The sequence below is a fragment of the Pteropus alecto genome, unplaced genomic scaffold, assembly GCF_000325575.1.
Source record: "Pteropus alecto unplaced genomic scaffold, ASM32557v1 scaffold669, whole genome shotgun sequence".
NCBI classification, from domain to species: Eukaryota; Metazoa; Chordata; class Mammalia; order Chiroptera; family Pteropodidae; genus Pteropus; species Pteropus alecto.
The window spans coordinates 509,075-532,460 of NW_006442554.1; the positions used below are offsets into that span (position 1 = coordinate 509,075).

Genomic DNA, 23,386 nt, shown 5'->3' on the forward strand with positions numbered 1-23,386 from the left:
GGCAGAAGGGCACCAGCAGTGGAATAGCTAACAAAAGCTCTGGGTTTTGGTTGGATAAAGAGGCTGTCATGTTGAATTAGTTAAGAGATGTCCATTTGAGAATACGGATCAAAGAGGGTCTTGATGGAGTAAAAGCTAACAAAGTCTAGATTTGATGTCAGACCAGAGATACCATGATGATTCTAGAGTTCAAGAAGGCTCAGTCAGAGCAGAAGGCCAGTGATGGTGGAATATTAACCAGAGGTCCAGAATCAAGGTGGGACCAAAGAATAGTCAGCAGAATTTTAGTTTCAAATAAGACCAGAGGGGTATTGATGGTGGAATAGTTTGCAGAAGCTCGGGTTCAAGGTCAGAACAGAATGGAAGTGATGATGGAATAGTTAACAGGCACATGAGTCTGAGGTCTGCACAAAGGGGATCAATGCTACAAGTATTATCAGGGTCCTAGGTTCAAGATCAGATCAAAGGGGCAATTATAGAGGAACAGTAAATAGAAGCCAGGGTTGAAGGTAAGATCATAAGGGTATAGATAGTGGAATAGTTTGTTGAGGTCAGGCCAGAAAAGCATCGAGTGTAGAAATGTTAACAGAGGCTCAAGTTCAAGTTTCAGACCTGATGAGCATTGATAATGAGTTAACCAAGGCCTGGATTCAAGGGCAAAGAGTTATTAATGGTGGAATCGTAAGTAGAGTTCAAGGTTGAAGTTTAGACCACCATGACACTGAGAGCGGAAGAGTTAAAAAAAATTCAGGTTTAAAGTAAAACCACAGGTCTTAATGATGGAAGCACTATCAGAGGCCCAGGTTTAAGAGTGGACCAATGGTGGTAGAGTTAAAAGTACCTGGGTTTGAGGTCATACTAGCGTGGCATTGGTGGAGGAAATGTTAAGAGATGAGCAGATTTGAGGTTAGACCAAAGAGACAGTGATGATAGAATAGCCAGTTAACAGAGGCTTGGGCTTAAGTTTGGACCACATGGGCATTAATGGTACAACTGTTAATATAGAAGGGCAGATTAGAATTGACACCATAAGGGCATTGATGGTTTAAAAAAATTAGTAAAGGCCCAGATTCAAGGTCAGGACTGAGGGTTCTCAAGGTTAGAATGGAGCAAAAGGGCAATTAACAGAATCCCAAGTTCAAGGTCAGATCAAAAGACAATAGCTGGTGGAATATTATGCAAAACCTTTGGTTTGAGAATTGGCCAATAGCATACCGATGGGGTAATAATTAACAAAGGCCCAACTTCAAGCTCAGACCAGAGAGGCTCTTGATGAAGTAGTTAAACACACAGGTTCAAAGTCAAAGGGCATGGAACAGTTAATGGAGGCCTGGACTTGAGGAAAAAACAGAGTGGCATTGCTGGTGGAATGGTTAAGAGTTCCAGATCTGATGTTAAACCAGAGGCATAGTGATAACGGGCAAGTTAACAGAGGCCCAAGTTTGACCAATAAGATTATTTTTTAAATTATTTGCTTATTTATTTTTCCCTTACATTATAAATCAAAAAAAAGTATAAGGAAGATGACTTTAAAGCAGAATGTCAACTCTGCCACTTCGAAATTGCACGAGGAAACCTCCAAAGTCATGTATAACAACATCCATGATCAGCCATCTTGAATTGACTCAATAAAGAACATAGAGTGTGAAGAAGAAAATGTTAGAGAAAAATGAGGTTCTCCCAAATGATCTTGCCCATCCACCGACCTTCAATGAGACTGAGCATCTTTTTGGTGTGGCATACTGTGCAGAAAAGAGTTAACAGAGCAGGCCTGAAGCACTCTCCTTGGAAAAGCCTGCTTCAAGGTTGGCCCTTGGCTGGCATCTAGAAACTTAGACTTTGAAAGGGTTCTCATCACTTTCTAAATAAGATGGCCTCACTATGCCTAAACTGCTCATACAAGCACTATGGTTTACAGTGAATACCTGCTTCCCTTCTGAGAGTCTGAAAGTTGGGTACGTGCCTAGCAGGGGCTGTCTACATGGCCAGCCCACAGTAAAAACCCTGGGTGCTGAGTCTCTAACGAGCTTCCCTGGCTGGCAATGTTTTGCACATGTTGTCACAACCCAGGACTGGAGGAATTAAGTGTGTGTTGTGCGACTCCACTGTGAGAGGATCCATGGAAGATTGTGCCTGGTTCTCCCCTGGACTTCACCTCATGCAACTTTTCCCTTTGCTGATTGATCTCTGTATCTTTTTACTGGAAGAAATCACAGCTGTGTATACCATCATATGCTGAGACTGAGCGTCTTTCTGGCAAATCATTGAGTCTGGGTTGATCTGAGGACCTCCAACACACATACATACATGATCTTGATCATGAACAGTCCAGCTCTCTGATGTCCCTATCTCAACACCATTTACCATAAGGTCTGTCAGTTGGAAGTACAGTAAGTCCTCACTTAATGTCGTCAATAGTTCTGCGACTTTAAGTGAAAGGACACATAATGAAATCAATTTTACCACAGGCTAATTGACATAAAAGAAAGATAAGTTCTACAGCATTTCATCAGTGCTATATTCGAGGACCCGCTGTTCTAGGTAGAAATGCTTCTGGCTGCAAGTAACCATACTGTCAAATAACAGTGGCTTGAACAAGACTGCTAGTGTTAGCTCAGCAGCTCAACAAAGTTGGGCCAGGTTGGAGTCTGTGACTGTGGACTCTGAGGTCTCGAGGTGGTAGCCACATTTCCCACTGATGCCTCTGGACGTGGCAGCCTATGGAGGTGGAGGGAAGGGAACAGCTAGAGGAAGAGGCTCTTTGACATTTCTGGCAACTTTGATATTTCCTGGTGACTCGGGTCATTGACAAGGGACTTTGGTTATCTATCCCCATCACATTCCAATTTTCTCTCCTCACTCAGCACTCCCCTCAAATACTGAATATCACTTGGTGGTCTCTGAGCTGTTCCAGGCCTTGACTTTGGGTGGGCATGGAAGGAGCTTTGGATGGTCTGGGGATCCTCTGGGGATGGAGTGAACCATCACTCCTCCCACCCCCCAGAAGGAGCCACTAGCTAAGTCTTAGGGGTCCATGGTTGCTCCCACACCAGTGTGCACTCCAAGTCCTCAACACCTCTGCTCCATGCTTGTGGGCAACCACCTGACCTGTTGCTCAGACAGGTGTGGAGTCCAGGCAGCAGCTGCGCTGGGCTTCCCTGAAGTGGTAGAGCCCTACATCATAGGATGAAACCCTGTGGTAGAAGCCAACATTTGCCACCCTAACCCCGCCACTGTCCCCACTCTGGCACGAGTCCCCATCATGCTCACCTGAACTACTGCAGGGTCTCCTGACTGGTCCCCCACTTCTGCTCTTGCCTCTCAGGCTGTTCTCTTCACAGTGCCCAGAGGGATCCTCGTACAACCAAGTCAGATCATATCCCTCTTCTGCTCAAAACTGTCCAGTGGCTCACCTCTCTCAGACAAAAAGCCCAAGTCTTTACCGTGGCCCACAAAGCCCTCCAGGATCAGGCCTGGCCAACCTCATTCCCCGTACCAGCCTCTATAACCATCCTTCTGGCACACTCCAGCCTCACTGCGTTTGCACTGCCTTTTCTCTCTGCCTAGAATGTTCTTGCTCCTTACATATTATCTATGGCTCCCTTTTCCACTTCACTTAGGTCTTTAAATTTCACTGTCAGGAATGTCTTAGCTGACCTATTATATATTTTTGTCTTATTATCTACCTGCTTCCACTAGAATGCAAGCCCCAGAGGGCAGTGCCTAGAATAGTTCCTGGCACACAGTAGGTACTCAGTAATGTCTGTCCAATGCATGACTGTAAAAACTTAAAGTGGTGCCTATGACATGGCAGACATTCAGTAAATGGCTGTTGAATGAGTGAATAAATCAATGCATGCATGAATGAGTAAATAAGTGAACCCCATCCCATCCTGGGGCCTAGAGCTGCCCTCTCCCTCATGCTGTCCCCAGCAGCCCTGGGAGCCAGCTATCGGCACAACCACAGGAACTTTATTTACAAACACAAAGCTGGAGCATGGGCCGGGTGGGAAGGTGGACATGGCAGGGGCTGAGAGGCTCCTACTTCTGCTCCCGCCTCCAGACAATGACCATGCCGCTGGCGTCACTGGAAGCCAGCAGGCTCTCGTCACAGTTGAAGCTGACATCCAGCACAGGGGCGCTGTGGCCCTGCAGCTTGTTGACAGCGGCCTTGGCTGCCCGCTCCACATCAAAGAAGTGCACGCACATGTCCTCGCTGCCCGTCACTGCCCAGGTGAGAGAGAGAGGCCATCAGGAGGTGTCACAGAAGATGGTAGGGTGCCCTGGGTGTGAATTCTCTGAGGTGACTCAGGTGTTGAGGGATTTATGTCCAAAGTGTGAGGTCCCAGTGTGCCTTGGGTGGGCCTGGGAGGCCAACCCTAGATGGGAGACCACCTAGCAATTTTGGTCCTGTGTCCAGAGTGTGAGGTCTCTGAGCTCTTTGCAGAGACAGGAAGGTTCTGTGTCTCATGTTGTGAGGTATCTGGGCTGGTTGGGTTTCTGTGTTCAAAGTGGGGGGCTGTGTGGGTGTGAGAGGTCTCGAGGCCCAGGCAGTCAGGGCATCAGAGTGCTGTGATGTCTGAGCCAGATCAGCACCAGCCCTGGTGCCTGCCCCCCTCCACAGCAGCTTGGACACCCCAACCCTATGGGACTCACCCACACAGGCCCCCTGGCGGAAGGACATGAGGGGGCAGAAGATGCTGCGCACGGGGTGTGAGCTCTGCTCGATGGGGAAGCTTCTTTTCAGCTGCAGGGTCCCCTCGTTGTCCACCACCCTGCGGGTAGGATAAGAGCAGGTCGGGGCACAGCCTCAGCCCCAGAGAGGGACGAATGGTGCGCTAGCCTGTGTCCCCACCCCTGCACTTGGGTTCTTTTCAAGGTTCATGAAATCCAATTTTGAGACAACTGCATAAACCTGTAAAGTGTGGGCTGGTGTGTGGGTTTAGTGACAGTTTGGAAACTGCATCTGTTGATATAAATGGGGAACCTCTGCAGTGTAATTCACTGTTTCTCTTCCTAAAGGTCTCTAAGAGATTCTGGCATTCAGATGGGCACAGAGGAAATGGCTGACCACACTAAGGCACCCCTACACTGTGGATACCACACGGCCAAAGGAATGAACTGAAGCTATTGCAGGTGACTTGTGGCATGAACACAGGCATTGTCGGGTGAGAAAAGCAAGATGTGGAAAAGGATGTAGAAGGAGCCCACTTCTGTAAAACAATGACCCTCCCTCAGAAATGTGTGGGTGTGTATGCATGCTGAGGACTATGGGAGAGGAAACGAAGTATGGAACGGTACATACAAAGTTGTTAACATGCTTGACGGTGACAGGGGAAAGTCGAGGTAGCAGTAGTGAGGAGGAGAGGAGGGAGGGGGTGGGTAAACAGGCAAAAAACTTAGGAGTACACTTAAATTAAAAATTATAAGTGTGTATGTATAAATTTTTTAAAAGAAGAAGAAAAATAAAATAGTAAAATAGCAAGCATCTTGCTGGGCAGTCATTTTCAGGCCTGGCTAGATGTCACTTGGGGGATTTTTCAATGTGCCATTGCTCAGCCTGCCTCAGAACTTCTGAAATCTTTGGCCTGGAGTGGGGCCTGGCCATGACTTCTGAAGCCCTTCAGGTCATTCCAGCATATGGCCCAGGCTGAGAAAGAACTATGTTTGGGTAACATGACATATGTGAGTAGGGACAATAAACCCCCCACTTCAGAAAAAAAAAAAAAAAAAAGGAAGGAAAAGCTACTGCTCTAATGGAGCCCTAGTCTATTTTATGCCTCAGTTTGCTGATCTGTAAAATGGACATGATAACAGCACCCACCTCACAGCGTTATGAGGATCAAATGAAGTGATATATATGAGGTGCTCTGAAGAGGGCCTGGCCTCAGCAACAGCAACCTAAATGCTAGCTACTGCTATTACTAGTACTATTACTAACATTGCTAGTAACATTATTATTAGTGCTAGTAATAGCAGTTGCTAGCACTTAGATCATCATTAAATAATGATCATGATGAGGAAGAGGAGGAGGAGGAGGAAGAGAAGACCAGCTCTCCCCATTCAGTGAGGCAGCAGGCCCTCCATCTCCATGCAGCCAGAGAAGGGACACCTACCTGTAGAGCAGTAGCTTGTTGAGGCAAGTGTTGATGAGGAGCGAGGGGTCCCGGGCCTCGCGGCTGACCCAGGAGCGAGCAGAGATGCTGGTCACAGGGCTACCCTCATGCACCACCAGACGCTTGGCTTTGGTCAACTTCCCTGTGACAACAGAGTGGGGAGGAGGCAAAAGTAAGGGTGAAGGCTATGTATCAAGAGAGCGTGAGTGCTAGCACACAGATGCAGGCCTAGGGCCTGTCTACCTGTGGCCATGTCGAAGAGGAAAGAGAAAACACTGCCGCGGTCATCGCCTGCCCAGAGCAGCCGGCCAGGGGCGTCAAAGGACAGAGCAAGGACGCGGCCTGTCAGCTTGCTGGAGCCACCCTTCACTTTCTTGCCCGTGGAGATGTTCATGACATGCACGTTGTGCTTGGCATTCCCCACCTGTGGGTGAGAATCGCATACCATCATCCTGTTCCCAGCCAGTCCCTCCTTGAGTCTGACTACAGTGGGGCTGCTGATGGGACCTGCTGCTTCCTACTGGAGTCTAATCACAGTGGGGCAGTGGTAGGTAGACTAGAGGTGACCCAGGCCTCTAATCCTCCTGAACCGGGCTCTTGCAATCTGACCAGAGTAGACAGTTGCTCTGGGGACCAAGGGGGTCGCAGACCCATAGTGTTGCCTCTTGGCCAGCGCCCCCTGAGGTCAGCCAAGCACAGGGCCATCCCAGACCCATGATAATAGTTCACCTGCTCCCTGACTGGTCCTTCCTGGAGCCTTGATTACACTAGGGCTGCTGCTGCTGCAACTGAAAGGATCCCAGAGCACAGGCTCACTCGCCCAGTTCCCTTTACTCCCTTCTCAGGGCCAGGCCAGACTTTTCTTTCCTTCTCCCACTGCCCCCTGCCCTCTGACTCTCTATCCCAGGGTCAGACTACAGTGAAGCTGCCACTGAGACGAGATGAGGTTTCCAGCTAGTTAATCCTGCTCTCCACAACCAGCAGCCCCTGCAGTTGGAAAACTGTAGGACTACTGCTGATGGGACTGAAGGGGTGCCAGACCTGTGACTCCAACCCTGGGGACAGTGGAGCCATCCCAGACCAATAAATGCAACCCCCATTCTGACTCATCTCCCTCTGAGTCTGACCACCAGGGCACTGCGGCGATGGACTAGAGTGACCCCCCTGTACTGATGCCCTGCAGCAGCCCTCCCGGCTTGGCATTCCCGCCCTCAGAGAGCAGGTGCCCTGGAGCCTGACCACAGTGAGGTTGTTGTTGACCGGCTGGAAGGTGCAGCAGAGTAATTCGGCGCCATCAGGGTCAGGGATCTCCCGGATGCAGCGGCCGTCATCAGAGGCCCAGATGCGCATGGTAGCATCGAGTGAGGTGGACACGAGGATGTCATTGGAGAGGGACCAGGCGAAGTCAGAGACACCACGGGTGTGGCCCCGCAGCACACGGAGCACGGTGGGTGGGGCGGGCACCAGCTGGCACAGTGAGATGCTGCCATCGAGTGAACAGCAGGCCAGGCGGTGCCGGTCGTCATTGGCGAAGCGCACCCTTGGTACTGCAATGCCAAGGAGCCACTTGTGGGAGTCAGCACACTCACCAGGTGCTTTCATTTACAAAAAGTTCTGATATGGGAGCTGGAGGCCGGGATCCACTGCACTAGGCACAGTGGCCTCAGCAAGGGGCTTTCCTTGACTGAGAAAGGGAGATGGAACCCCAGAAAGCCCTCTGCCAAAAGCTCCCTACATCTTAACAGGTACTTTATGGACTGCAAAAGACTTCTGTAATGTGAAAAGGCTCCTACATCTCAGCAAGCACTTTACAATTACCAAGGTCTTGGCAGTCTGCAAAACCCGCTCTGTCTTTTGCAAGGGAATTTCTCTGCAGCAAAGGCTTTGAACTCATTCAAGCTACTCACAACCCCAGAAGCCTTCTGCAAAGGGCTCTTTTAAGCTGCTGAGCCCTTTTATGGTAGACAAAATACCTGAGATTTTGCAGGCCACTTTGCAGAGGGCTTTAGATTTGTAAAAAGTTTCATGGATGGCAATTCCACCTTCAGAGGTGGGCTGGAGACTTTACATTCCAGAAAAAGATGCACTGTGTGGTTGTCACAGTTTGGGCAAATGTGTGGTGATGGGACCTGCCATCTACTGGCTCACCTGCCTCATCCACGTGCTGGTCAAAAACATGGTACATGCCCGCAAAGGCATAGTTCTCACTCAGCGATGTGTCCCCAGCCATGGCTCGACTTGCTTCTGCCGCTGACGTGGGCACCACACTGCCAGGGGGCCTGGGCCCCAATAGGAGTGGGAGGGGTTGAGAGGAGGTAGATACTAGCATTCAGCCCACGACTGCCCCATGGCTCCTCTCCTCCTCACAAACCCCAGCCCTCAGCTGCCCATGGTGTATACCTGTCCTCATAGACGGCACGGTTCATCTGTGCCTGCAGCTGGTAGGAGCCTCGGCTGACAGAACGGCGGTGTCCACGGGCCCCCAGGGCCCGAGGATCATCCTCGAAGTCCTGCAAACAGAGGGTGTGGGTGAGTGTATCTTGAAAACAGCCCTGAAGAATCTGTGAGGTCTGGAGCCTTCAAAATATATCCAGAACCAGATCTCTTCTCACCCCGTCCAGTGGCACCACTATCACCTGTACTGTGGTGGCCTCTGCACTAGTTTCCCTGCTCTTGCCCTTGCCCTGCTCAGTAGATACTCAATAAATGTTCCCTGAACAAAGAATGAATTCCATCCACAGTGAACTATTCAGCTCAGTCTCTTGCTTCATTCAAGTATCAGCTCAATTTTCATCTCTTCAGAGGCCTTCCCTCATGATCCCCATCAAAAATAGCTTCCCTCTGTTACCCACACCAGTCTTGTTTTATCCTCCTAGTCTGCTTTATTTTTCGGTCTTAGTACACCTCACTATAAGCCATGGTAATTATCGATATGTTTATCTGGTTTGCTATGTTTATTGACCTATTTATTTCATTTATTGCCTATTTATCAACCTGTATTATCTTGTTTATTGTCTGCTTATTGACTTATCTCATATATTATCTCTTTTTGCCCTCTGCTCATCCTAAGAACCCGCAACAATGCCTTACACATAGCAAGTGCTTGATAAGTTTGTTGAGTGAATGTACACAGAGGCAGGTGGTATGTATGGCAGGCTGTGTGGAGGGAGCTCACCTCCATGCGATCAAGGGTGGTGCGGCTGCTGCGGACGATGCTGTTGCTATAGGCACGAGCACTGCCTGGCTCTGAGAGGGGCCCGTAGCGCTGGCCCAACAGCTGTCCACGCAGCCTCAGGTACTGCCGACGCAGTGCTGGGGGGTGCCCAGCCTTAGCATTCTCTCGCAGTAGCTGGCTGCGCCGTCGAATATATTGTGTCCGAAACTGTGGAAACGTTGGTGTGCGGTAGGCGTTGTACCTGCGATGGCAGTAGGCAGGCGAGCAGCAGGCACAGGACAGAGGGAATCAATCAGCTCAGGGGACGGGGAAGGAGAAGGTGTGTGGCAGTGAGGGGTCAGGATGGCAAGTGATCAGCAGTGGTGATGGAAGTCTCTCTGGTGCTGTTTTAAGAGTGAATCTACAGTAATAATGGGCATGGAGATCAGTGTGGCAACAATGGTGGCAGTTTGCAGCTTTGCTGAAGTTGGATGAGGTGACAATAGTAGGGGTTAGTGTGACATGGTGATGGTGGCTAGTGTGGAGCAATGACGAGAGTGAGTATGAAATGATGATGGGGTCAGACTGGGGAAATGATGGTGATAAGAGAAGTCTAGCGGGCAGTGGTGGAGAACAGGTCAACAGCCTGAGCTCCATCACCCCCTGCCAAAGGCTCTAGTAACATAGCCTCTTTGCGCATGCCCACATCTAACTGCACTTTCCCAGCGTGCTCTTTAAGACCCTCTCTGGCCAGCCCTTCTCACTGCAGGCTAGCCCCGACACCCTGCTACTGCGCATGCACACCTATGGCATGCCCACTCAGACGCATAAGGCAAGTTCTCCGCCCAGCCTCACTTATCACCATTTAGCATGCATCACAGTAACTTCAACTCCCACGGGTTCCGACCCCACGCTCACCTCGCGTCTACTGCTAAGACCTGCTGCCACACCGCGGCCATTCCCCGGCCTCCTCTTCCGGCGTGTCCGCCCGCGGGCGCCTGCAGGACAAGGGCCTGGAATGTCAGCGTCTCAAGCGAAGGGATCTAGTTTCGCCCCTTCTGCCATGCAATCGTTGCCATAGACACTGAGTCCCTCCACGCCAGAATGTCGTGAAACCCCACCCGGCTGTTACTACGGACATCACCCCAGCCCTGCCAGCGAGCGCCGGGATGACTCACAGCAGCGATTCAGACCTGACCCCGCCTCTCCCACGTCGCCATAGCAACGCTCCTCCCCTGCCTAGCAATCCTTCCCCACCCATCTTGCCCCCACCGCTCCCTGCCTTCCCTTCTTGGGTCCAAGAGCAGGGCCCGGGATCAGGGACCACCTCCAGGGCTGCCTCCGGCTCTTGAGGCCCCCGGGGCAGCCCTGAGAGCAGTGTCGCCCTTTCCTTCTGTCTCTCTTCTCCCTCTCTCTGGCTCCAAGCAAGATGGCCGCCTGCTGCCAGGAAGAGCTGCCAAGCGCAGAGCGAACGGATAGGAATCTTCCCCAGAGCGTGGGAGAACCACGCATGCGTAGTAAGGGACAGTAACTTCCGGCGCAAGGACGGAGGCTCCACCCTTCAAGATCTATTCACCGCCCCCCAGTCTCTAATGGCACTTTTGTATGCATGAGAATAATGTCCAAGGACAACAGGGATAGGGGCAATTATGCAAATCACTCATTAAAATTCAGAAATACGACTTCCAAAAAAAAAACCCCATGATTTTATTTTAAAAGAGTGGTATAAGCTGATTGTTAGCAGCACAATCTTGGCCAAGCAAGCTTTGAAGCACAGAATAAAACATAATTACACATGCAGAGGGCCCTAGAAAGTTCTCCAGTTCTTAGAGTGACTGATGGGCCTCCGAGCATCCCTGGATTGAGAAAAGTCCATTCTGTGAGAAGGGTGCAGGTACGATGGGGAGGGGGTTTGGGCTTGGTGTTCCCAGGAAGCTTGTTCTGGACATGAGTCTGTAAAGGCAGAAGACATAGTTAGGCACAACAAACTTTGGGGGTGTGGACTCCAGGAGCCTATCTGAAGCATCTTTATTTCAACTTCAAAAGGAAGCTTCATCTCTATTTATCTTAACGTGATCAGGATATACAATTTACAAAGTTGAAATACAAGGTTTAGTAGCTTCCTACTAAACCAATTAACTAACACAATTCTCAAAACTTATTTTTCACACTATTTTTATGACAAATACTATAATCTGAACAATGTTCTAAAGCTACCTGAAAGGAGACACATCTAAAAACATATCGCTCTTTTTTTGTGTACTAGCAAAACCACACTGTATTGAACTTGGCACCTCCCTTGTCTATGTAACTAAGCTGTTGGTATCTTTCCAGGATATTAAATGGTTGCCGAAGAATAAACTATTTCACTGCACAAATGCGTAACTGCTAACATTTATTGGGCAATGTGCTTGACACTGTTCAAGGTGATTTACATGAATTAATCCATTTAATCCTAATTACTGAATGTTGTGAGTCCTATTACTGTCCCCATTTTACAGACGATGAAATCTGAAGCCCATGGAGTTAGAGGGTGACATTTTATTGAACTGGTCCCCTATTTGTGATCAGCATTTGGGTCCCCCCCGCCCCCCGTTCATTTTGCCATAAAGGATCAATGCCTTTCCCATTCACCTTGATCCTCCCTGTACAGAACTCCTCCTCTTCATCCTACCTCTCAGCTTCCAAAGAAACATGGTAGGAAGAAATCACAGGAGAGTCAGAGATGCCAGAGAGATTTACTGCTGAAATAGATTATTTTGTTTTCACAATATTCATGTTAAAATTTCAAAAAATTATTTTTAAAACCTCATTCCTATAAGGCTACTAGTTAAAATAACCTAATGATAGGGTTGTTATAAGTATAAATGCATAGGAAGTGTTCATAACCCCTGTTGTGTGAACGTTTGCTATTATTTTGAGAGGTAATACAGGTCTTTTCAGAAGGCAGTATAACTTGGCTACTGCCACAGGCTCTGCCAACTAGGAGCTATGTGTTCTTGGGCAAGTCACTTAACCGTTTTGTGACTCAGTCTCCTCATCTAAAAACACCACCTCATAGGGTTATTGTGAGGACTAAATTAGCTAATACTTGTAAAACTTAGACTAGCATCTGGGACAGAGAAAATACCCACTAAATGTTGATTGTTAGTTGTTTTAAAAACTTCTCCCAATAACAGATCCATCTGCCAGAGGTTAGATCTGGTGCAGAAATAATGTGAATTAGAATGACCATAACCACCTCTTGCATTTATGTGCTCTGCAGTTTTTCAATTTTTATTCTTAAGTATTTACACACTCTCATTGGATTAAAAATGGGTTTTGCACAACAAGCTGATGATAGAAGTCACTTTTAGTTTGTCGAGAGCTTGGAGAGAAAGAGACAGAGTTTATCAGCATAAATGGCAGGTCAGTAGGTAGAGAAAGGAGTCTCAGGTTTGGGGGTATCAAGTCATGAGTATCAGCTCCTGGAGGCTGTGAGTGACCTTGGTTACAATCATGACATCTAGAAAGAAGCTCAAGCCCATAGGGGACAGTAAGTCCCATTCACTCTTAACAGGATCAGGGCTACTTTATTGTCAGAATGACAGTTGAGGGTCTTAGCCAAATGAACAAACTAAACTAGATTGGGATAGAAAAGACAGGTAAGCCAGAGCTCTTTGAAGATAACACCGCATCATAGTAGCAATTCAAATGGTGGCAGAAACAGTCAGGAGCACTTCTGTTATGGACTTCTCTTTCCTTCATGAGCCTCCTGCCTATTTGGCCTTCAATGTTTAAAACTGCAAAGGCGAGCACAGACCACACTGGCTGGGGCCGCTTTTCATTACTAACTCAGGCTGAAATGAAACCTGAAGCTGATCCCCATCCTCAGGAACAAACTGAGCATGATTTGAGGGAAAGCCTGGGTAGCTTGAGGTGACAAGGGTATGCTGAGAATCAAGGCAACATGGAGCTGAGGTGTAACTGGAGTGCAGACGCTGAATTCTTATTCACTTATCTCATCTCCGAAGTTTCTTCCTAAATGGGACAAATTAGAACATAAGGTCATAACTTAAATTTTACCATTTCCTGATGGGAAAATATTTACCTCTGAAGCCAAAGTTCTCAAAATCCCCAAAATCTTAATGGTGATAATTCTCCATTGCCTGAGTCAGAATCAAGATTCCTACAGTAGGGAAAAACCTCATCGACCACTTGAACACCCCCAGCAAGCCGAAACAGTGAGCCAGCCTTCCAATACATATTGATCTAGTCCCTACTGGGTGCCAGGCACTAAGGTGACAGCAGTAACTCAGACAAATGGTCCCCACTCTCATGGAGCTGCCATTCTAGCTGGAAAGATAAATGATAAAGAGGATCATTTAGAAATCAGTACTATCATTAAAATAGTTCGGTTAGTATTGCTCAGCTGTGGGAGAAGAGGGGAGGGATGAAAAATAAATTTAAGCTAGAACCTGAATAAAAAGGAACCAGAGATACAGAGCTCTGGATGCTGAATGTGTAGATAAGGCCAGTGAGGATGGTCAGTGGCTAGTTCTGAGGAGAAATCACTTCACAGGGCTAGAACTTGGCTAGAACTGGGGCCACTCTGCCCTTAAGATTTCTATTCTTTTTTTATTTTTTTTTAAAGCCTACAGCACCTGGTATTCGTAGGTGGTATCCCATCCAAGTAGGTGGTCTCCCATCCAACCCTGCTTAGCTTCCAAGATCAGACACGATCAGGCACGTTCAGGGTGGCATGGCTGTAGACAGATCTCAATTCTTTTTACCCAGTAATGGATTTGGGGCCCAACTGTAGGCTTGGGAAAGACTGGACCCTGGGTTTGGTACCTCAGTCCCAGGCAATATAGCTAAACGGGCATAGCCCTTGGTTCTTCCTATTTTTTTTCCTGCTAATACACTGAACTATATCTCATTGCTTTTTAAATGTTAAGCCAAACTTGCTTTCCTGGGATAAGCCCCATTTGGTTTTGGTGACAACCTGCATTTACTGAGATCTTACTACATCCATCTTATGTAATTGTCACAACTGCCCTAATGAAGTAGGTGCGACATTGAGCTCCACTTTCAAGGTGAGAAAAGTGAACCCTAAAGGAGTTTACTGTCCATAGCCACAGAACTAGCATTTGGACCCAGGCAGGAAGTAGAACTGGACTGTTTCTTATCCTGGACACTGGAAGCCACTTGGTAATCAGCCAGCAGTGTTGACGATAGCGCCCCATCCCTCTCTCTTCTCTCTCTGTGCATTCCTCTGCATCAAGTCCCAAATAAATTTCCGCTCCTGTCTCTCTTCCAACCTCCTGCATTGGTAGATACACCCTGAAATCCACAATGGCCCCCAGTTGCTGTGAAGAGAAGCTGCCCTCTTAGGCCTCCTCTCCAACTTCATCCCTTGTTGCTCTTCCTTGATCAGAATCTGTTCCAGCCACACTTTCTTGCACATCCTTTGAAAACTGCACAAACCATTCCTGGGATCTGGAACGCTCTCTCCTGTGCACTCATGCAGTGAACATGCCAACTCATCCTATAGTAATATTACTAATACCAAGCACATTATGCCAGGTACTATTCTAACCACTTTAAAGAAAGAAAACCTTCTTTAATCCTCACAACAACCTTATGAAGGTGGTACATTATCCCATGTCACAGATGGGGAAATGGAGTCAAAGAGATTAAGTGACCTGCCCAAGGTCACACAATAAGTGATGGAGTTGGACTTGCACCCAGGCCACCTGGTGCCAGAATTCTTGCTCTTAACCACTGGACTTTTTAACACCAACTGCCAAATTACTCTGTGAGCTTCTCCAGTATGGATTCATACCAAGTACTTTCTCTCCTCCACCTTCCTCTTTTGATCTGTCAGCAAATCCTGTCAGTCCCACCTTCAGAATTTATCCAGAACCTGACCTCTCTTCTCCACATCCACTGCCACCACTGCCAGGACTACTGCAGTGGCCTCCTCACTACTTCTGCCCTTGCCCCCTCCTCTGTCCTCACAGCAGCCAGAGAGGGTCCTGTTACAAATCAAGTCAACCCAAAGGCCTCCTCTGCTCAGACCCCTGCTGTGGCTACAGCTTTCTCAGGAAAAAGGCCAAAGTCTTCCCCATGGCCAGTGAGTCCTGACAGGACCAGGCCCCTGTCACCTCTCCAACTTCACCTTCTGCCACCTGTCCCCCAGCTCTCTCTGCTCCCACTGCACTTACACATACCAAGCAAGCTCCCACCTCAGGGCCTTTGTACTTGCTTGCTTTTCCTTCTGCCTGTAATTTCCCTTTCCCAGAGGCAAGGCTGACAGATTTGGCCAGTAATGAACCCTTATTCCAGTCAAAGTTATTTGCTACTTACATAGACAGCAAAAGCAGGAATAGCCACAGATGCCAGCTCATGTCCCTTGTGTAACACTGAAACAAAAGGGGCCAGATGGCTACAGCATGAGTGGTAGGACACCCTGCTGCAGAGGAGCTAATTCCATGCTAAGCAGTTCTATAGCCCTAAGTTGGGGGAGAAGGACAGAAAGCCTCATACCTCACAAGATCTCAGGTGATAAGATACTGTCTCATGATTACCACCTTGGTAGATAGAAAGGTTTATGAGAACTAGCCTCAAAGCAGTTCCTCACAAGCCTTTCATGCTCTGTGTTCTGAAGATCACAAGGAGTTCTGCCAATACTTAGATCAGCTTGCCTACGTGGCTTACGTGGAGACACGCAAGGCATCCAGAGTGCCATGGCGAAATCATCCCCCTACACCAGATATCCTCCTCCTTGCTTGCTTTCCCTCTATCTGCAGGTGTTTGTTGTAAGGTCAACTCCTGAGTTGCCTTCCCTAATTACCCTGTGTAAAATACATTCCATCACTCTCCACCCGCTTTGTTTTCCTTAATGCTTGCCACTTCTTAACGTTACATTGCACACCAATTTACTACTTTAGTGTACGTAGACCCCACCAATACATGATTCCTGAAATTTGAAATATCCTTTGCTGTGTCCCTATTATCTGGTACGCATAGCAAATGCTAACAGTTACTAACCATATCTACCTACCAGACACTGTTCTAGGTGTTTCCTATGTCTTGGCTCATTTAATGGGTATTATTCCCGTGTTACAGGTGGAGACAGAGTTTTAGAGACCCTGGGTTTTGGAGGAGGGAAGGCAGGAGGACCTCTGGTGCTGGGCAAAGGGATGGATCTTCTGTCTGGAGAAGCCAGAGGGGTCCTGAGGGGAGAGGAAGCAGGAAGGAGTTCTGGGGCCATTATTTGGAAAATATTACGGAATGTCAGATGTCAAGAAATAGAAGCTAGCATTTATAGAGCAGGGTGTCTTGAGGCCCTTGGAGAAGAAATTCTTGCAGCTAGGGAGAGGGCTTTGGGGGAAGGGCAGGCCTGTAGAAAACAAATGACAGCTACCCACCTCCCACGCCAATGTGGAGATCCAACAAACCACTTCTGTAACAGTTTTAACTTTTTATTATGGAAAATTTCAAACGTACAATTGTATTGATAGAATAGTCATGTAGCTATCACTCAGATTCAACAATTATAAACACAGCATTTTTCAAACTGCAGGTTCCATGAGCATTTGAATGGTTTGGGGTGAGCTTTGTTAAAATACAATAAACTAGGAAACATTAGGGAACATTCCATTCATTAAACCTTTCTTCCACTTACACAGAGAAATGGGTAGACTGGACTCCAATGAAGAGAAATATACTTCTTACTATGGATTACAGTCATAAAGTTTAAAATAGACTGCAAATTCTGTGCTTGGATAACTATTAAGAACTAGACAGAATAGAAATGCAAATCAAAACCACAATGAGATACCGTCTCACACCTGTTAGATTGGCTATTATCAACAGGACAGATAATAACAAGTGGAGAGGATATGGAGAAAAAGGAACCCTCATACACTGCTGGTGGGACTGCAAATTGGTACAATCACTGTGGAAAACAGTATAGAGGTTTCTCAAAAAAATAAGAATTGATTTACCATATGATCCAGTAATCCCTCTACTGCGTATTCATCCAAAAAACTTGAAAACATTTATCTGAAAAGATATGTGCACACTGATGTTCATAGCAGCATTATTCATGGTGGCCAGGACATGGAAGCAACTGAAGTGTTCTACAATAGATGACTGGATAAAGAAGATGTGGCACATACATATAATGAAATATTACTCAGCTATAAGAGATGAAATACTGCCATGTGAGACAACATGGACAGACCTCGAGATAATCATGCTAAGCAAAATAAGCCAGACAGAAAAAGTTGAAAATCACATGTTATCATGTGTACGAGGGACATAAATCTAAGGGCAACAAACATGACAGAGACTCATGGACAGTGGACTAGTGGTTACCAGATGGAAGGGGTAAGGGGGGAGGTAGATAGGGGTGAAAGGGTCAAATATGTGGTGATGAAAAGAAATCTAACTATGGGTGGTGAACACACAATGCAATGCAATGCCCCACACACACACACACACACACACACACACCCCTTACTGTTGAATCGTACACTTAAAACTTAAAAAAGAACTAGACAGAGTAAAAGAAACTTTCAGAGATGAGTTTTACTTAAAGGAAGTTTAAAATTGAGTTAAAAATTTGACTTAATGACATATTAGAAACGTTTATGCAGAACAATGCCACAGATTTTCATAAACAATTTAGAAGACTTAACTTTGTGTATTCACCATATATTGAGGCTGTGCCTCCACCCATAAGATCTAGGGAGCCTCCCCATAACCACTAACATTTCTCCAATATGTTGTATGCATATTCACGGAGTGGAAAAAATAAAGATTATGAAAAAGCTTCAGGTCAGGTCTTATCACCAAAATTGAAAAAAATCCCTCCTGATTTTTCAGATTTTGGCACACCCTGAATTATAAGGGATCATGGCCCTTATGTTAGCCTGGGGAAGGGTAGGAGGTGGAAGAGGAATGCAGCTGGGCAGGGATATGGCATGTTTTGTCTTGATAAGCAGAGGAGTGGTAGAAACAGTGGCTACTGATCCTTATCCAATGCTTTTTTACATACCTGAAGTTTTCACAGCAACTTATTTTAAAAAGCTATTTGAAAACTTTCTACATCCCTAAATCCAGAATGGGGGGGTGGGCAAGGGTGTGGGGGTAGCAACAGGGATCTACCCTGTTCTATACACATTACCTATCACCCTTAAACTCACCATCAGGTGGGCACTATTAGTCCCATTTTATACATTTTGAACTGTAGGCAAAGAAATTTAGAAAACAGGATCTGAACAGTGATTTTAGCCCACATGGGGTGGGAGATGTCTATGGGATGTTTCTATCAAAGCTTTTGGTATAAGCAAGATCCAGGGCTTGAAAATACAAGTATTTGCAGCAGGCCAGGGATCTGGCCTTGGGGCACAGGTTCTCAAGGCACCGAGTGTTTGGGAGTTTCTAGTTTCAGTGGGTTCTTGGGAAACGTATTAGTGAGACCCTGGTCAAATTTAATCAGAGGACGAATAGGTACTTCAGTCTTAAAATTTTATCCATCAGTGATTTTAGAGCCAGAGAAAACCAACTGTGAAATCTTCTACAGAGGTCTCTTTCCTTAGAGCAAATAGGAAAAGACTGGGTCTCCTTGGGCTGGGTAACAAGGCACCTTTTGAAACCAGGAGCAGAACAGGTTGATCTTGTTATAGGGGGTCATTTTGTTGCAGGAAATTTGTGGTTATAAGATTCTGTCTCAGGCCACACTGCGAGTGAAAGGGACATTTTACTCTCCGAGAGGTAGGGAGTAGAGATGCGCCCGTTTCCCACAAGGCAGTTATGGTGGTCCTGCCAGCTCCCACTGCCTCAATTCCCTGAAGGACTAGCACAATAAGCCTCCTCAGACCAAGTACCCAACTGGCAGTAGCTACAGTGCTACTCCTGGGCCTTGCTCAGTAGAAGTAGGACCACCTGGGTGTTAGAATCTTCCATGGGGCCTGTCCCAATGAGCTAGGAGACATGGGAAGCAGACCACCTACCTGGGATTCTCACAATACAGGGACCCAGTCAGTTTGGGCTACTCAACAGACTGGGTGGCTTATAAATTTCTCAGTTCTGGAGACTGGAAGGCCAAGATCAGGTGCCAGCAAGGTCCAGCTCTAAGGGCCCTATAACCTATCACCAAGGTGGCCATAACACTTTCTCGTATCCTCACGTGGTTTGGAAAGCAGAAGTGGGAAGATGTCTCTAATCCCACAATGGTAGCCCCACCCTTATGACCATGTGTCACCTTCCAAAGGTCTCACACTTCCTAATACAATCACATTGGGGAGGACACCAACACATTTTGAATCGGTTAACACATATCCGATATGAGAATAGGGCAGTTTAGAATGTCCTAGAACTTGCAACCTGGTGGTACTTGGCTCATCAGCCAGGTGGAAACCAGGGCACAAGTGATTAGAAAGAAACTCCAAATGGTGGGTGGCCAAAGTCCATGGGACTCCAATGCAGCCACTAGAATCTGGACTAAAGGCATAATTGAGGAACTGAAGACTAGCTAGTGTTGCAAAACCTTTACCCTCAACAGAAAGTGTAAAATGCCTAGGAGGCTAAGGCACACTGGTTAAATGACTCACCAAAATAGCTGTGAACCATCAGGAACCAAAGTTTGAACTCTTAGAACCCTGTTCTCAAAACAGGATTTTCTTGAGACCCTCATACTAAGGTGAGTTTAGTATATACCATTCCCATGCCACATCGCTTCAGGGGAAAAAACTGGAACCATTATTTAGGGCAGGTTTAGCTTCTACCAAATGCTCACATTCTCAGGACAATCCTGTGAGGGGGGCACTGACCTTATGCTCAGGAAAACTAAGATTCAAACCCAAGCAGTCTTGATTCGTAAGCTGACTCTGGTCAAGACGATGGTACCTGGAGATCATCTCGGGAAAACCAATTCCAGCCATTAGGGGATTTCACCTGTAGCTATCCTCACCCCAAGGCTTCATGTACGGGCAATACATCATTTTATTACACTTCATAGATGTTGCATGTCTTACAAATTGAAAGCAAGGTCCTCTACCAGCAAAAAGACTGTTTGGCTTTATTGAGATTTACTGTGGTTTGTAACTGAACCCACAACATCTGAGGTATGCCTGTATACTCAAACCAGTCTCAAACTCAACCACTTTAAACTTGAGGTCTCTGCCCTTTTGTTAATCTTCATTTTTATGAATTAAATTGAAAAAAAAAAAAAAAAACATTATCATTATCGATTTAACAGGTTTCATCTTTTTAATCGGCTCCATGAAGGACATCCTAAACGCTATGAGACACAACAGAATTTTTTTCTTCCAGTATTAAAAAAATGACATTCACAAATATTTTTAAGAAACTTCTATGACCAGGGTGGTGATTTTCAGTTAAAAAAAAATCTAAGTAACCTTCTTGATTCCTGTAATCACATTTGGAAATAACTTCCTAACCATGATATTCATTGTATGAGTTTTTAAAATGCCGCCTAGATACACATTATTTCTGAAAAATAAAAAGTCCGGCCACACATTTTTTTTTTTTGCCAGAACCAATCCTGATAGCCCAAACTAAAAACTGGTAAAAGGAAAAATACCCAGAGACTCTATAAACGTCTCAGAATTTATCTTTAAACAGGAGAAAAAATTTTAAAAACACATGGAGCTTTCTAAAAGGTCTTTAGCAAGCTACCTTGGGAGCTCAATTAAAAAATAGAAGTCGATATACTAAAACAGATGTTTCAGTGCAGCTCCAAAAATCTTTATAAATACAGCCATTTGGAAGGATGATCCTGGATCAGAAGTTTTATTCCTTGTGTATCTGAGAACAAATAACAATGGAGAGAACTGTGATGTCAGGAAGGAATAAATAGGCTAACATGCTCACCTCCTGGGACTGATAAGGATACTGAGGGCTGACAACAAGGACACCCCGCTCATCTCCGTGCCCAGCAAATTACAGGGAAGACAGGTTTTCAGACACCTCTCCCCTGCCCCCCTGCCCCTGGCAGACTAGCCCTAACAGGTACATGAGATCAAGGGAGGCTTAGGAATGGTGTCAGGTGGGCCAAGTGAGGTATGTGCAGGCAGGGGGGTGGGTGGGGTAGGGGAAGGTGAGAGGAACATGATAGGGCTGGTGAACAGAGATCTGTTCAGTGGCAGTATACACATCTCACCTACATTAGGTGTGCATGCCTCATCTCAGTTGTCATAATTGTCTCTGTAATTTCCTCCTGAGTAGCGGTCATAACCACCCTGGCTTCTGGGAAAAAACAGTGTGTTATAGGAACGCCATCAAATACCCCTAAATAACGTTAAAAAACATGTTTGCATATCCCATCACTTCATATATTATCAACTTTTATATGTATAAAACAGGAGGTTAAAAATAGATATCATGTAGAAATCACAGAGTACATAATCTACACAGCACATATCGACCGTGAACACGATACACCACATACAATAAACATACCTACCATATATTGCAATTATATGATCTTACAATCTGTTAACGTATTATACGTTAACCTGAAATGCTAAGTTTCATACTTGTTTTACAGTGCCAATTTGTAAAAGCAAACACTAATCATGATGAGATTATGTATGACCCAGGCAGCCTCACTCTTGAGAAAAACAGCACCAGAGTATCCTCCAACCCCTTGGCTACCCACCTGCCACCATAGTCTCTGGACCTTCCATATCCATATCCATATCCTCCAGGTCGACTGTCATACCTGCCACTCCCATAGCCCTGGTCACCACCACCTATGGCACATAAAAAAGATTTAAGTTGTAATGGAATTGTCCAGACATATTCCACTAAGAGGCTGCTGTCCTCCACACCCTGTGACCAAATTTACCACTGTACTTACCTCTAGAGTAGCTGCGACCACGCCCATGGGCCCCAAAGGCACCCCCTCTAGTTCCCCGGGCTGATTTGCCTGCGTGGTCCACACGGATCTGGCGACCGTCCAGAGACTAGGTGTGGGGAGACACAAAGAGGAGGATGGGTTGGTGGTCACACAGGGTAGTGATGAGGGAAGAGTGGGCAGGGCAGGCGGGCAAAAGAGCCCAGAAATTCTTGCTAGGCACCAGGTTCTGGGTGCCATGTTCCAGAACAAGCTCCTTTGACCAGAATGGCCTTAATAGGAGCTACAGAATCCCACAAAATGACCTGAATCCACCATGTTCCCCTGCTACTACTTACATCTTGACTGAACTCAGGTGAGTTCTCCTCCCCACTCCTCTAAGCTGCCCAACTATTAGGGCTAGATAGACACCTCTCTTGGTCTGAGGCTTCAGAGTCCGTCCCAGAAGACTCACGAGGTCCTCTCCGGGCCAGGCCCGCAGGTTTGCAGACTCTACTACCTAAGCCCAGGGCAGGTCAACCATCCACGGGTGGCTTCTCGGCCTCATGCAGGACCAGTCGTCGCCTCCCAGGTAGCCCGGCTCTGTCTGCCGCTGCCCTCCACCCCCTAGAACAGAAGGCAGTCATGCTCCTGTGAGTGGGCACTGTGGGATTTGGTGGCCACGCTGCCCCTAGCATACAGAGGGAAAAACAGAAAGACTGGTGGAAGTGGCGGATGGGGGCAGAGCCCTTACGCAGGTAGAAGGCCTCACCTCTCCATTCATGGCTCTCATGGCATCTGAGGCATGTTCTGGATTGGTGAAGGTGATGAAACCAAAACCCCGGGATCGCTGAGTCTCCCGGTCCTTGACAACAACCACTGGTGAAACGAAAAAAGATAGATAAGAGGAAAAGAGGAGTGTTAGATAGAGAATGGACCCCACCCACCAATCCTCAATTGAGTTCCCAGATTCTCCAAAGCCTAAGCCTACACTTTAAACCTAGGAACAAAGTTAAAAAAAAAAGGAATATGTGAAAGCCTAAGATCCTGACCTTTCTGTTTAAATGCAAGAGTCCCAGACTACTTCTCACCATCCCCATCATGAGTCTGACCCACATCTCACCCTCAGAAATAGGTCCGAAGCTGCTGAAATGATCTTCCAGAGCCTGCTCATCCGTGTTGAAGTTGAGCCCTCCAACGAAAAGCTTCCCTTCTTCAGAGGACATGGCAGTGATTTCAAGTCCTGTGTGGAGAATACGGAGAGGG

At 46.8% G+C, this 23,386-nt stretch overlaps 2 protein-coding genes across 9 annotated transcripts in view; both read right to left on the reverse strand.

Annotated features, from left to right (window-relative positions):
- Positions 1 to 1,455: 1,455 nt before the first annotated feature.
- On the reverse strand, positions 1,456 to 10,778 carry WDR13 (WD repeat domain 13). Of its 5 annotated transcripts, none has more exons than XM_015597781.2 (10): positions 10,558 to 10,778; positions 10,189 to 10,268; positions 9,292 to 9,532; positions 8,517 to 8,626; positions 8,265 to 8,395; positions 7,356 to 7,663; positions 6,360 to 6,540; positions 6,117 to 6,258; positions 4,657 to 4,775; positions 1,456 to 4,226 (listed from the first exon to the last, which is right to left on the reverse strand). In XM_015597781.2, the coding sequence occupies exons 2-10, from the start codon at positions 10,227 to 10,229 to the stop codon at positions 4,042 to 4,044; spliced, it is 1,458 nt and encodes a 485-aa protein (XP_015453267.1). In that variant the 5' UTR covers positions 10,230 to 10,268; positions 10,558 to 10,778; the 3' UTR covers positions 1,456 to 4,041. The 5 variants fall into 5 exon arrangements, with proteins under 5 accessions (XP_015453267.1, XP_006922818.1, XP_015453266.1 ...); XM_006922756.3 differs by having other exon boundaries at positions 9,292 to 9,498; positions 10,558 to 10,769; XM_015597780.2 differs by having other exon boundaries at positions 10,553 to 10,769.
- Positions 10,779 to 20,506: 9,728 nt separating this feature from the next.
- Positions 20,507 to 23,386, reverse strand: part of RBM3 (RNA binding motif protein 3) — a 3,611-nt gene continuing 731 nt past the window's right edge. Inside the window, exons 2-7 of one of the 4 annotated variants that reach the window (XM_025040413.1) lie at positions 23,244 to 23,363; positions 22,893 to 22,999; positions 22,145 to 22,250; positions 21,944 to 22,037; positions 21,450 to 21,528; positions 20,507 to 21,090 (exon numbers count right to left, since the gene is read on the reverse strand). In XM_025040413.1, coding sequence (XP_024896181.1) covers positions 21,471 to 21,528; positions 21,944 to 22,037; positions 22,145 to 22,250; positions 22,893 to 22,999; positions 23,244 to 23,346 — 468 coding nt within the window. In that variant the 5' untranslated portion in view covers positions 23,347 to 23,363 and the 3' untranslated portion in view covers positions 20,507 to 21,090; positions 21,450 to 21,470. Of the gene's footprint in view, positions 21,091 to 21,445; positions 21,532 to 21,943; positions 22,038 to 22,144; positions 22,251 to 22,892; positions 23,000 to 23,243; positions 23,364 to 23,386 lie in introns of all 4 variants that reach the window. The other 3 variants (XM_006922759.3, XM_015597754.2, XM_006922758.3) reach the window with 3 other exon arrangements.